At 44.7% G+C, this 15,046-nt stretch overlaps 1 protein-coding gene across 2 annotated transcripts in view; it reads left to right on the forward strand.

Moving 5' to 3' along the window:
* Positions 1-14,640, forward strand: part of LOC136588666 (acid-sensing ion channel 2-like) — a 785,500-nt gene extending 770,860 nt beyond the window's left edge. For both annotated transcript variants that reach the window (XM_066588061.1, XM_066588060.1), the window contains exons 6-10: positions 30-183; positions 3,082-3,173; positions 3,610-3,689; positions 11,754-11,822; positions 14,234-14,640. In XM_066588061.1, coding sequence (XP_066444158.1) covers positions 30-183; positions 3,082-3,173; positions 3,610-3,689; positions 11,754-11,822; positions 14,234-14,335 — 497 coding nt within the window. In that variant the 3' untranslated portion in view covers positions 14,336-14,640. The remainder of the gene's footprint in view (positions 1-29; positions 184-3,081; positions 3,174-3,609; positions 3,690-11,753; positions 11,823-14,233) is intronic.
* The last annotated feature ends 406 nt before the right edge of the window (positions 14,641-15,046 follow it).

Consider the following 15,046-nt stretch of genomic DNA (forward strand, 5'->3'; position numbering starts at 1 on the left):
CGCTAATGACTGTTTCCTTCTGTCTGAAGGTTTACTTACAGAGAAGGATGCTGGAAGCTGTATGTGCACAATGCCCTGTAATCTCACCCGATACAACAAGGAGCTGTCCATGGTGAAGATCCCCAGCAAGACGTCGGCCAAATACTTGGAGAAGAAGTTTAACAAGTCGGAGAAGTACATTTCGTACGTATGGAGTGTAGTAAGCGCAACGTGGTGATGGGGAAACAGGAGGAGCATTGATGGAGATGTACCGAGAAATCTACCATGTGTAAAGAGATCTGCTAGCGTAGATTTATAACCACGGGAAATGATTGTTTGAAGCCAAAAGCCCAAAGAATGAGGCTGCACTCCTGAGACGTTCTAATGACAACACACACTTTTCTCATTTCTGTTGTCATGAAGACCTTGTGTGGATTCGGCTCACCATCCACACAAATATCTTCATCCTAACTGGCTTAAAAGTTGTATTGCCTTATAGGTCATCAGTAGTTGGTGGATGGGGGTCCACCACTCGGGAACCCCATCCATCAGCTGATCATCCAGCCCCTTTGTCCATTACAGCAAGTGGGACGTCATCACAGGAAAGAAAGTGTGGCTCCCGGATTCACTCCCAATGAAATTAATAGGACCACTGGTCTTCCATTCCACTTCCTGCTCTTGTTACAGACATCCTGTCCTGGGTAGGAAGTAGAATAGCAACACGGCACTGCTTTCAAAGGGAGTGAAGCCTGCGCTCTCACTTACTCCCTTGTCCGCTGATGATAACATTCAGCCCGCTGCACTGACAGCTGATAGACATGGATCCCAAACAGTGGGGCCCCGTCCATCAACTACTGATGGCCTATCCAGAGGATAGGTCATTCATTGAAAAAAGGTCAGCAAACTTCTCTAAAAGAGTTTTCTAATCTTTAGAAAAAGATTTGCTCCAGAGTAGGGAATGGCATAAAAAACTAAAATAGCCATTACTCACCCTTCCACTTTACATCCTGTCTAGTACTGCCGGCCCTATCCCCCCTGTTCTGGTCCTCACTGCAACAGGAGGTGATGACGTCACGGTTATCGCTCACATGGCCACAGCTGCCAGTCGCTGCCAGTTATGCGCACATGGCTACAGCGGCATTGCTTTATGATTTAGAGGTGACCGGGTTGGCGGTGTTGGTCCGGAGACAATATGAGTAAAGTTACCATTACATGGGATGACCCTCCCTCCTATGCTTTTACACGTTCTGTCAGTGGAGGCAAAGTGTGCTGGAGATCACTTCTGGGCACCCACCTCTATTCACTGTGAACAGGCAGTCAGAAATAGATGAATGACTACCTGTTTACATGGGTTGATTGTTACTTGGTCTTTAGCTAAAAACCAAGCGACTCCAACAAATGAGCAATTTGTCACTCAGTATCTTGTCGGTGGCCGCATTTCAACGGGTCAACTATCGCCCACATTCATTGTTTCTAGCGACTATTTAGGTGATAATCACCCTGTGTAATGTGTCTTAATGTCCATTTAGTTTTTACCCTATTTCCAACCCTGGGGCAAGTTTTTTTTTAAAGGTCTGAAAATCCCTTTAAATAAGGACAAAATATAGTGTTTCCCTCCCTCGATTCCACTCTGGTCTCACTCGTAGCCAACAACAGGAGTGAATAGCATTGCCGACTGCCTTCTATGCTGGCGCTCGAGCCGACTTGTACACATCCCCTTTCTACTGTGACCAATAACAGGTATATGTGGGCCCTCTACACAGGCCCACATATACCTGACAGGGTCTGGTGGGGGAGCAGATTATTCAAAGTGTTACATTGAATACTACCAGATGTAGAGAGACAATTCATATGATGAGGGATAAGATGTACTTCCAAAGAAAGTAGAAAGATTGGATCCGTGGTCGGGATCTACTTGGAGCGTGCATCAGCTGTTCGCTTTCCACCAAGTTTGTGGTAAAAGCGTGTGCTGCTTCTCACATACAGTTATTGGAGGGATGAGATGTAGACATGGATATTGGAACAGGGATGGGCGAATGTCTTGCCTTACTATACACTACCCTACCAAAAGTAATTGGACATCTGAACAAGTATCAAAAGTAGAATTTATTTACATATGTTAGTGGAGCCTCCTTTGGCCCTAATGACATTGTAAATTCTCTGTGGTATACTTTCTAGTAATGTCTGATACACTTTAGTTGGTATTTCCCTTCATTCACAACACATTGTGAGTTCTCTCAAAAAGAAAATGCATTGGCCCGTCTACAATGGTGCAAGGAGCGTCGTCATTGGCTAGTTGAGCAATGGAAGAACGTTTTATGGAGTGATGAATTGTGCTATTCCATCTTCAAATTCGATGTGTGGAGGATGATAGGGATCAAACACCTTCTGCCTGAGTGTGTTGTGCCAACAGTTAAGTATGAAGGAGGTTCTGTTCTGGTCTGGGGATGTGTTACGTGGCATGGTCTCGGTCTGTTGCTTGTAGTGGCAAGAACCATGAACATGGAGGTGACCCTGACAGTCTAGAAAATAATGTGCTGCTGACAATGTGATATTACTCTGGGAATGGTCGGCCATACTTCCAACAAGACAACGTGCCTTGTCACACATCCAACGCTGTGTTACATTGGTTTGAGGATGTGGTTGCTCCACGATTGGACTGGCTGCACTGAGTCCCGACCTGAACCCTACTGAACATCTTCGGCATGAACTGGAATGTAGGGTCAGGTAATATGAACAACGTCCATCCTCTCTGACAGATCTTACCAGATGTCTTCAGAATGAATGGAGGGAAATACCAGCTGAAGTGTATCAGACATTAGTAGACAGTGTACCACAGAATGGAAATATCATTTGGGCCAATGGAATCCCCACAAAGTATTAACACATGACTACTTTTGATTCTGGCTCAGGTATCCAATTGCTTTTGATGGGACAGTGTAGACAAGATGGGGCAGCGATTTCATCTGAGCCTTCATATTAGTGTTACAAATAAAACTTTTTGGCAAGACACTTGTTTCCCCAAAAACAAAATGGCAGCTGTGTTGGTTTGGCGATTTAGATGCTACTAGATAAGACACCATTGTTTTCCTCTCTTACCAGGGAGAATATACTTGTCCTGGATGTGTTCTTCGAAGCTTTGAACTATGAAACCATAGAACAGAGGAAGGCGTACGAGGTGGCCGGGCTGCTTGGTGAGTTTATTCTGTACATGGGATTACAGCGTGAAAAGCATACGGGCAGTGATAGTGAAAGGAGTAATCAGACCCGAGACATGAACCAGTCCAGCCTGATATATAAGTAGGTTATACTCTTCATCCAGGCACAGCGGCTCATCCCTAGGTTGTATTGCTGTTCCGCCTCATTCATTTCTTTGACAGTGAGGGTCTCGGGGGTTAGACCACCGCTGCTCATATACTCGCCTTTAATATATTTTCCATTTACTTCATAGGGGAAATGTGGAAATAAAAACGGAGTGGAATGATCATTAATCATTGGGATGTAATCAGGGACATAAATGAACATCAATGGGAACTTTACTGCTTTCTCTATATAGTTTGCTATAACTTCTGAGGTTTGGTTCTAGCTTTCAGCATGTGGGATGATGATTGTGGCTTATCTCCCCTGCAGGTGACATTGGGGGTCAAATGGGACTGTTTATAGGAGCGAGCATCCTGACTATCCTGGAACTATTTGACTACATTTATGAAGTGAGTAATCTAAACTTTTCCCTACATAATACTACATATAATTTACCTCCTTTTTTCTGTACAGCATATATTTTTCTAGCGGCAACATTGAGTATATGACTCCACCATTTAGTCCTCGCCTCTCCTCCGGTCAATAGAGATGGTTAGGTGATCGACAACAGTAATGTTGGTCATGGGTGGTCAATCCTCCAACCCCAACCCTACACACTCAATGCTGCGTTCTCTTTGTGAGACAGACTATGGCCATTTTCCCCATGTATATGGTGGTATTAAAGGGGTTTCCTACGACACCAGTCATTGATGACCTATCCTGATGACGGGTCATCAATATCTGATTAGTGGAAATCAACTACTCAGGACTCCCACTAATCATCTGTTTGAAAAAACTACAGAGCTAGGATATGCGCCGAGGCCTTTTCTCGAGCCAGTGAGGTCACCTGGCTGAGAGCAACTCATTGCCATTCAAGTGAACGGGACGGAGATGTTATACCAGGAACAGCCATTATAAAATGCATGGCGCTGTGCCTGGTATGTAGTGAAGAGTGTGACAGTGCTCACCCAAGCAGATGATTGTTGGTGGGTCCAAGTGGCATACCCCCATACTATATCCTAAGGATAGGTCATCGCTATTGGAGCTCTTGAAAACCCCTTTAAGAAAGTGCTGCTAAATGACGGATGTGATATCTGCTCTAAATGGAAAATCACACATTTATCTCCCAGCATCCATCTGTACAGTATAAATAGTCCATACATTGTGGTGTAATAGCCTGTCGTCTGCTGACAGGAACAGGACATCAGCAGGGAACTATGTTAATAACTATATAAAGTACTTACTGTATGACCGATTCTCATACATGGTCTTCAAAAAAGAGGAACCATACTGTGCGCTGCCACAATAAAGCCAACAAATGAAGGCGCTGCGTTTACACGTTGCACAGCGGCATACATCACCGCGTTTAGCAGCGAGGGAATATTCGCATAAACAACAAAACAAACATCATTTCTGTAGATTATGTATTTAGTTGTCTGTGAAATCTATATTCTCATTAAAATGAAAGCACAATCCTACATTTTCTCCACAAGGTTCTGGCAGGTGAACGTCCCAACATTCTGCTCTATTAGCACAGTATGATCACCATTGTTGAGATACGCTATATGATAACGGGCAGTTATCGTCAGTACACAGCAGCAGCAATTCATTTGTACATATTAGAATAGAGCTGGAAGAATGCATGTGTAATAGTAAGACCGAAAGAAGACATATGTCCGCCCAGTTCAGCCTATTACCCCCAATGTTGATTCAGAGGAAGGCAAAAAAAACCTATGAGGTAGAAGCTAATTTTCCTCATTTAGGCCTAATTCAGACGAGCATTTTTTGTTTTTTTTTGAATGATTGGCTGAGTGCTGCCTCTGATTGGTCACAGTGCTCAGCCAATCAGAGGCAGTGCTCAGCCATACATTGAATTTAATGAATGGCTGAGCGCTTCCTCTGATTGGCCGAGCACTGTGACCAATCAGAAGCAGTGCTCAGCCATTCATTTAATGATAGCTGAGTGCTGCTTCTGATTGGTCACAGCAGTCAGCCAATCAGAGGCAAAGCTTTCTGGAGGCAGGGAATTTTCAATACCCGGCTACCAGAATACAGGTAAAAACTGACGGAGACAGGGAGAAGAGCTGCACAGCGCTTCTAGGTGAGTTACATTTTTTTTTCTACAGCTAGGGATGATTTTCGGGGTAAGGCTTATACTTCAATTCCCCCTCCCCCCTGAAAATTATCGCAGCAGCGGGTTGTCTTCATCCCATTGCTTTCAATGGGATAGCAGCAGCGCCGGCCCCATTAAAAGCAATGGGATGGCATTGCGATTCTCTGCTACAGCTGTCACAGCTATAGCAGAGGAGCGAATCTTCTCCCTATGGTTTCAATAGGGCCGGCGCTGCTGCCGCTGGCCCCATTGAGAACAGGGTGAAGCCCCTGGATTTGACAGCATCCGGGGATCCATGGATTTCACATCCAATAAATTTCCTGCTGTCACAGTGTTCAGTGATAAGGGGGCTCCCTGTAATATTAAACAATGTCTTTACGCGCAGCACAGACCTTACCGGCGCGCATTCTAGGCACGCATGTCCTATCTTTTACAGGTGCAAGTATTTTGTGCCTCCAAAAAACGGACATGTTTTAGAAAACCAATGGTTCTAATAAACGCAAATTTTTTGCACTTAGGTGCACAAAAAAAGCTCATCTGAGTGAGCCCTTAAGGGAAAAAAATCTTTCCTGACTCCAATCTCGCAATCAAAATAATCCCTGGATCATCAAACCCTGGGAAGTAATCTGTGATATAACATGTAATATTATTGCACTCAGGACCCCCCCCCTTTTGGTGAGGTCCTTAGCAGGAGCATAGCTGGGAGGGGAAAGGCGGGGCTTCTGCCCTGGGCGCTGGGTTGGGTAGCATAGATTTTCCCAACCTTTCCAGCCTTGGGGAACATCTAGAATTTTTTTTTACCACAGGGCACCCCTAACAAAAAAGGAATGTGTGGTCAGAGGGCATGTCTAGGTATGTAGCCTATCACGACGTATGATTTTACCTCCATTATTCCAGTGGCCCCTACAGTAATAGCGCCCCCTGTCAGTTGGCCCATTAGTAGCAATGCTGTCCCTCAGTGGCCCCAGCAATAATAGTGCCCTTCTCAGTGATCGCTATTGAAGCAGTACACCCCTTAGTGGCTTCTGTAGTAATAGCGTATCATAGATGTACCTGAAGGACCCTGTCCTCAAGGTCTCCGATGCGCCATAGACTAGTGCATTCCACAGACACCCACATCTTCTTGAATATGCTCCTACAGGCTGCATTTGATGCCCGTAAAGGACAAAAACCTCAGATTTCCCCATAGTGCCATTCTCAGATGCCCCCATAATGTATAGTGTCACTGCCCCTCCCCATACAACAATTTGTAGTGTCAGTGCAACCCCTCTACCCCAACAACATTATGCAGTCTCACTGCCCACCCCATTCTCCCCAAACAACATTGCCATAGGCAGTTCCGCTCACATTAGTGTGTAGGAAGTGCGTAATATGCAAGAAGATGGAATAATGCTACTACAGCGCCACCTATTAGAAGGCAGCATTCCTGCAAGTCAATAACTGACTTTTTAACAGGCCAAAGGAGAACCTTTACCCCTCCCGACCCACATCATACACATTTCTCCCAGCCAGTCAGCAACCTACTCTACACTGATGAGGGGCAAAAACCCTGAAATACCTATCTGTACATGGTTCTCCTTTCCTTCTAGAGAAGACTCTGACTTGGCTTATATTTCCAGTCATTGTTACAATGCCTGTAAAAGGTCTGACTTTAGGCGCAATGTCCACGGTCGGGTCAGATTCCGCATGTGGGAGCCCGCAGCGGAATCCGACCCTGCCTGCGGCCGAAGACGATGCTCACCTGTCCGGGTTTTCACTGCAGAGGTGTGCGGAAGCGCCGGCTGGCGCATATGCGCAGTACAGTTTGTTTGTTTTTTTAAACTCCTGCTTTTCCGCGGAATCTGTGGGCCATCCGCAATGTCAATTATGGACGGGCCGCGAATCCGACGGCCTCCATTGACTTTAGTGGAAGCCGCACTTTCAGGAACTGCACTGAAATGGAGCAAGCTGTGACTTGTTTTCTGGACCAAAATGTCCACAAAACAAATCCACATACATTAATTCATGTGCGGACGCCCATGTTTCTATACTCAGCTTAAGTCCGCCCGTGGACATTGAACCTTAGGAATGTCTTGACTTGCAGGAATGTCAAACTACTAACGACCACTTGTCTGTGATTATGTATGTATGTGTGTGTGTGTGTGTGTGTGTGTGTGTGTGTGTGTGATCCCTTTGCTCCACCCCCTGGTGATGTCATCACCCTGCCCCTGAAGACATCATTGAAGGCCCTACAACATATATAAAACACAGAGCCTAACCGACAGAAGAACAAAACAGTTAGGGCTCTTAGAAGGGGAGGAAAAAAATAACAAAATGAAAATACAACTAAACTGCTATTATGTCAGACACAACTGACAGTCCTGACAGAAGACACTGACCTACCACCACCACAGAGATCCGGTGGGCTGAAGGGCATGTGGTGATGTCACTGCTGTAGGAGGAGCCAAGCTGTGTTTGTCTTGTGTGGTAATCAAGCTACTCTGTGTGTGATGTGCCACCAGAAACTCCAGGACTATAATTTCCTAATACTAGTTACCTCTAGGGGGCACTCTAGAGGCATTGTTCCATCTCCATTTGCATGAGTCTGTAGTCAAAACCACCCAAAGTTCTGAGAGAGAAATGAGCAATGGTGCTGTATGTGCTAAACATCTTCAGGCTGACTCCTTGGGCTGATCTCATCCTTCTTAACAGCTTTCCATTTTTGTCAGAGGGGGATATTTATTAATAGATTTGCACATTTGATTGCTCCTCCTAGGCCCGCTACTGTAGCTCACTATGGGGTATATTCATGTATGCAGTCAGTGACTACAGTCACCCCACCCTACATTCCCATACTGCATTCTGTCTCATTGACATTAGCAGAATCACTTTATAGATACTTTTTGAGTCTTGAATGTCTTCCGGGGTAGTTGGATCCAGTAGGGATGCGGTAGAACAGATGGAGGATGATTAGTACAGAAGTGTCAGAAACTGTATTGTAGGGAGGTGTTACTAGACCCAATCAATGCAGGAACCTCAGCAAGGGCCCTTTTTGCAGGCCGACCATCGTTTAGAGTCTCGCTGGAACGCAGGACTGTGAACGAGGAATGTTCACTATAAATGCATTCACCGACTGAACACCGAATGATTTGTTCAGTTAACGTTGGTTGGTCAGTTTATGCAGGCATAAAAAACTGAACACCGATCGGCCCGTGTAAATATCTAAAGGCTCACAAACAGATGCAAGCATTCATCATGGAGTCCCCCCACTCAACTTACCTTTTCCTCCTAACCCCTTGGTGACCAAGCTTTTTTCGTTTTTCCATTTTCGTTTTTTCCTCTCCCCTTTTAAAAGATCGTAACGCATTTTTTAATCCATCGACGTCGCTGTATGAGGGCTTGTTTTTCGCGAAACGAGTTGTTTTTTCAATGGTGCTATTTAATTTGCCATACTATGTACTGAAAAACTTTAAAAAAAACTCTAAGTAGAGAATTTTATCCGAGGCATCCTGGAGTTTGTGTTGGTACTAGAGATGAGCGAGTATACTCGCTAAAGGCAATTGCTCGAGCGAGCATTGCCTTTAGCGAGTACCTGCCCGCTCGAGACCGAAGGTTTGGGTGCCAGCACAGGGGAGCGGTGAGTAGCGGCAGTCAGCAGGAGGGAGTGAGGGGGAGAGAGGGAGAGAGAGATCTCCCCTCCGTTCCGCCCCGCTCTCCCCCACAGCTCCCTGCCCGCCGCCGGCACCCGAATCTTCGGTCTCGAGCGGGCAGGTACTCGCTAAAGGCAATGCTCGCTCGAGCAATTGCCTTTAGCGACTATACTCGCTCATCTCTAGTTGGTACGGTTTTGGAATACATACTACTTTTTGATCACTTTTTATTGCATTTTTTCTTGGAGACATTCCTTATTTGTTTTCTCTGATGATGTTCCCCGTGTGGGGTCAATAATACATTACTTTGATAGATCAGACTTTTACGGACGCAGCGATACCAAATATGTATTTTTTGTTTTATTATCTTGATCCGTTTATCAAAATATAGCAAAAGGTTTTTTTTTTTTTAACCCTTATTACTTTTTAAAAAAAATAAATAGTACAACTTTATTGATCTGCACCCCCTATAGCTATGCCCCTGATTGGACCTGAAAACAATGTGGCAATATAGGGTGGACATACATTTGAAGCATTAAGGACCATTATTACTCTTTCCCTTTTAAGAAGAGAAATGGTATCCTTTAAATATGCCATCTGCAGCAACTTAAGCAGTAATTCCCTTTTCATTTGCCATTAATGTCCATAATCTTTGCAAGATGAGAATCAGCATTTTTCTGCAGGAACATAACAATCCAAGACGCTCAACCACTTTTCTGCTTGCTTGATTCAGGCCTCGGGGTAAAGTGCTTTAATGGAGTGCTGAATATGAGAGAGATTCATCGCTCACTCCTATAAATGTGAGAGTCTCTTACCTCTATCCCCTTTATAGGCTTTAGGCATATATGGTATAGTTATAGGAGGAGGGTTCCCACCAAAGGGAATCCCCTGACTGCACCAAGAAGGTTAAACTGAGAGGTGACTGTGCGTATCATGCAGCTCCGTCCAGTAAAGTCTATGGGATGTATGGAGTCAGCAGAGTCTAAAGTGGAAAAACTCCTAATGGGATTCTAAGTAACAGAATAAAGGAGGCGACCTCATGGTCAGCACTTCCAACAAATGAATTCAATGTGAGGGTGCATGTAAACCTTGGCTGCAACAAATACAGTAACAGAAACACATGCCTCAGCATTCATACACCCTTAACACCTGAATTAAATTGTACAGCTGTTGGGTAAAATGCAGGGTTCTTAGTACATGTAGAACTTTAATCAAAACATGTGGGCCCATCCGCCACGTCAAGACAAGCCTTATTGGATGAGTTCCTAAGTCTAAAAGACACCGCTCTTTGGGCCAAAGGCATCAAATGGACTCAGTGAAAGTAGGATACCCAACTTTCATTAAGATACCTGGGACAAATAGGTGAATGGAGTGCGAGACAAAACCATCAATGCAATGCATACTAAAAACAAAGTCCGTGATGACAAACTTCTTCTAGTGCAGGTCCTTGAGATCAGCTCTGTTGTATCAGAAGATATGTACCATCTCCAGCATCAAAATAAAAACATTTAAAGAAATTCTGTACCCAAAATTGACAGTACATCATAAACCAATCCTAACCAAAGATGGGGGAGCAGCAGACAAGCGTAACAATGCCATTGGATTTCTTCACATTGACTCCCCGATACGAATTGCCTTTTCGCATGGTATGTAAATTAGTTGCAAGCTATCTGATGGGCAGCTCCCTCAATGGACTGGTCCAGGTTCATCAGCACAAAGCACGCCCTTTGGCTGAAGGCGTTGTTCACTCCACACACTACATTTGTGTGGCACCTCTGGAATTGGCATTTAGCCAGTGATGTTCCCTTCCCTTGTCATGAGCCTAGCCAATGTTACTGTGCATGCACCAATTCTGCACTGTGGGGCTTATTTACTTAGATCGGCATTTCATACACCAGTGTAAGTAAACCATGCACCCGTCTGGGAACAACAAATACCTCTGAATACATTTGTCTCATCTGGCGGCACTCCAGTGTTAAAATCCTAAAGCAGCTATGCATTAGAATAGGTTTTTGCTTTAAGCCATGCCAGTGTCTAGCATAGGTTATATTAATTGTGATCATGAAGCCATGACCCTTAAAGTTGGGCCCCACACACCTTTTGAAACAATGGTAGGGCACAGGACAAATGCCCCAAAATTCACAGTTTTGGCATGTGTCAAAATTGCAACTTTTTGAAGTCACAATTCTGGTTTCCGGGCATGGTCAATAAGCCCAAATATCTCCAGCTCAAGGGAGCTGAAGACATCAATCATTAGCCAACTGGCATGTATTGTGTTGGTGGAGGCGGAGAGAGCACGGACCAGTCCAGTGAGTGGACCACCCATCGGATGGTTTGCAATTAAATAGCATGTCGCGGTAAAACAGTGATTCTGGGGGTTGTGGAGTCACTGTGAAGAGTAGTGACGTTACACATGTCTGCAATCTCCCATCTTTGATTAGAAGTGGCTCATGATGTGAATTTTTCGGCATCGTACTATCTTTAAATATTAACTCAGAATAATATATGCCCGGTACCATAATATTACAGTGAAATTTGTTCTTACTAATTATTATACATGAGCCATTTATGAGGGAGTCGGAGCTGAGGTTGAAGTGTGATAAAATATAAGTCGGAAGTTTGACTTACCGTATCCTCTGCCATTTTTGTGGTCTCTCAATACATGCAGCCATAACTTATACTACTGGCTATTAATCTTTTGCACTGACCTATCTGTATCTGTTGTTTCACAGCTGATAAAGGAGAAACTGTTAGATCTCCTGGGCAGAGATAACGAGGAGGGAAGACACACAGAGGATCTGGTGAGTTTCTTCTCTGTAAGCAATCTATCAGTTGCGAGCATGAGGAGGATAAGGAGTGCTCAACAAAATCTAACGGTGCCCATACACATCAGACTGATCAATCAATTGTCGGTTCAATCGATTTTCAGCCATTCAATGCATCATTCTCCTCTATACAGACCTTTTGATTACTGCTGCCTCAAGTTCACTTAGGCTCATGTTGGGGTCAGATTTGATGGTATCAAGTCATCGAGTTCTTAGTGGCCTTTCCTCCTCCTTCTGACCATTCCCAGTATGACTGCCTTCTCGGGTTAATTGCTGCACCTGAAATGGCCGAAGTAGGATAGTTTTTGCTTGGTGATATTGACTTCTTGCAAGATCTTTGGCTTGATGCAATTAAAGACTTCTTGTTTGGGGATTCTCACTATCTACGGGATGTGCAACAGTCTTCTTCAACACCATAACTGGAAGGCATCAATCTTTCTTGTCTGTCTGTCTCCTTGGTTATCCAAGTCTTGCAGCCATAGGTAGCTATGGGGAAGACAATCGCACTGACTAGCCTGGTTTTAGCTACAGTGCTGATATCCTGACCTTTCTAGATGGCTTTCATGCTCAACGTTGCTTTCTGTCAAAGCTTAACTAAAGTTGATGTTTAAGGACAATTTCAACCCAAACGATTGCTCAGCAGGTGGAATATAACAATTAAGAGTCATTTTACCCCAACTTAATTTTAGCATGACTGTAATTGTTTGGGAATAAGCCAGCTACATTTGGCCAAACACCCCATAGTCAACCATTGCCCAATAGAGACCTTTTTTGTCCACAAACAATCTTTATTTGGAAGAACATGCCAAGGAAGATTGCCTGGTGACTTTGAATATAATGGTTAGTTTGAACAACCATAGTGATCAATATAAAATACTTATGGCCACATCTGTGAAACCATCGTTCACCAGACAGTCGTTCGTTCAATAGCTGCTCAACCATTAACCTACTTCTATAATAATAATATAATAATAACCTTTATTTGTATAGCGCCAACTTATTCTGCAGCGCTTTCAGGCATGGATAAATGCAAACAGTACAACAATTACAATGTGAGATACATTGGGTTAGACACAAATGGGTTGGGGGTGGTACAGGAGGTGCAGAGGATGGGTGCTGCTCTGGTGTCCTGTAGGAGAGCATGTGAGGTTCGTATTACAGGGGTGTTTAGTCTGAGGGTGTTAGCCAATCGGAGTGAGCGCGCTGGGTGGTGTACTGACAATAGGGAGGCGATGTATGGTGGTGCAGCGCCATGCAGAGCTTTGTAAGTGAGGTAGAGGAGTTTAAATTTAGTTCTGCAGGGGATGGGCAGCCAATGCAGCGACTGGCATAATGCAGAGGCGTCTGAATAACGACTGGATAGAAAAATGAGTCTAGCTGCTGCATTTAGTATGGATTGGAGTGGAGCGAGTCTAGTGCGGGGGAGGCCAATGAGTAGCGAGTTGCAGTAGTCAAGGCGGGAGTGGATGAGGGCAACCACGAGCGTCTTTAGCGTGTCCGTGGTTAGGAACGGACGTATTTTAGTGATATTTCTGAGGTGCATGTGGCATGTTTGGGCCAGAGATTGGATGTGGGGGGCAAAGGAGAGGTCAGAGTCCAGTGTGACCCCTAGGCATCGGGCATGTCGTCTGGGGGTTATGATGGTGCCAGACACTGGAATGGAGATGTTGAAGGGAGGTTGGTTAGAAGGTGGAAAGACAAGGAGGTCTGTTTTAGAGAAGTTTAGTTTGAGAAAAAGGGAGGACATAGTGTTAGAGACAGCGGACAGACAGTCGGTGATATTTTGGAGGAATGGTCCAGAGATCTCACGAGAGGAGGTGTATAGTTGGGTGTCATCAGCGTAGAGATGGTATGGCCACTATCTGATGTGTATGGCCACCTTAAAGTGTCCCTACAGTTTTGGGACAAAATTCTGTTCCAGGACCAGACTCGGTGGGAGGTGTATTACCTACAGTTGTTCTTCTCAACCATCTGTCTGATTGGCTGAATCTGGGTCCTGTTTTTGGCAATTTCAAGATGGCGGAAACATTCTTCAGACTACCTAATCTCCACAGTACATTGGTGTTTAGACTACTAATACTCTATATCTGCTCTGTGATTGGCCGGAGCTGCTCGTGTGATCAGCACTGTCCAATCAGAAAGTAGTACACAGTTTACATTAGGTGGTTAGAAAATTGTTGCAGCCATATTGGACAGCAAAAAGCGGGACCTTGAACTGGTGGAACGGAGGAATGGTAGAGAAGAACTGCAGGTTGTATACCCCCTTGGCCCTCCTTTACCCAGATAGAATGTTCTCCCGAAACCATAAAGTTACTTTAAGTTTCCTGCTTTTTTTAGACCCTACCCGAACCCTCTCTAGTAACACTCTGTGTTTGCTTTACATCCAGAGTACCTGTGACAACATGCCAAACCATTCAGAAACCATTAGCCACACTGTGACGGTGCCACTGCAGGCCACGCTGGGGACACTGGAAGAAATTGCCTGTTGACGCCTTGAAAAACACTCTTTATTTTGTGCCAAAATTCTAGTGGACACAGCATGGTGTATGGAGACGGATCCCGCCAAGGACCCTGGGAGAAAGAAGAGGAGGGGACTGAGAGAAATCTGTATACTGCCAACTGTACACAGCCCTGCATGCCTGCAGTGTATACGGCACTGATCCTCATATGACATGTGAGGAGACACCCTCACAGACACACGACGCACACACATTGCGCTACGTCCAGCTCCGTGTGCTAAGCGGGTTCAACAAGGGGTTTTTATATATAACAAAAAAGAAAATGATAAAATAAAAATTCATACAACGGCAAAAAAAAAAATGTTGTGTTTTAACTTGGAGGGGGAGGAGGGGATTGGGCGAATTCTAGGGAAAGCAACATGATTCAACGGACAACGTAACAGCATGATATTGTCGTAACTTCTGTTAAAATGTAAATTCTGCTCCCGAGCGGGCAGCCATATTGTTTGATGAGCCAATATTTCCAACATATTAGTTTGCTAAGAACTGGTGACGTCATCAAGTATCTTTGAAGGGGTTTTGCCGAATTATAAAGTTATCCTCTATTCACAGGATAAGAAATAACTTTACGATCGGTGGGGGTCCGACCGCTAGAATCTCCACCGATGCCAAGGACGGGGTCCAATCAGTTCCCGAGTGAATTGAGCAGAGGTTGCGCAGGCACTGATCCATTCATTCCAA

The sequence above is a fragment of the Eleutherodactylus coqui genome, chromosome 13 (assembly GCF_035609145.1).
Source record: "Eleutherodactylus coqui strain aEleCoq1 chromosome 13, aEleCoq1.hap1, whole genome shotgun sequence".
NCBI classification, from domain to species: Eukaryota; Metazoa; Chordata; class Amphibia; order Anura; family Eleutherodactylidae; genus Eleutherodactylus; species Eleutherodactylus coqui.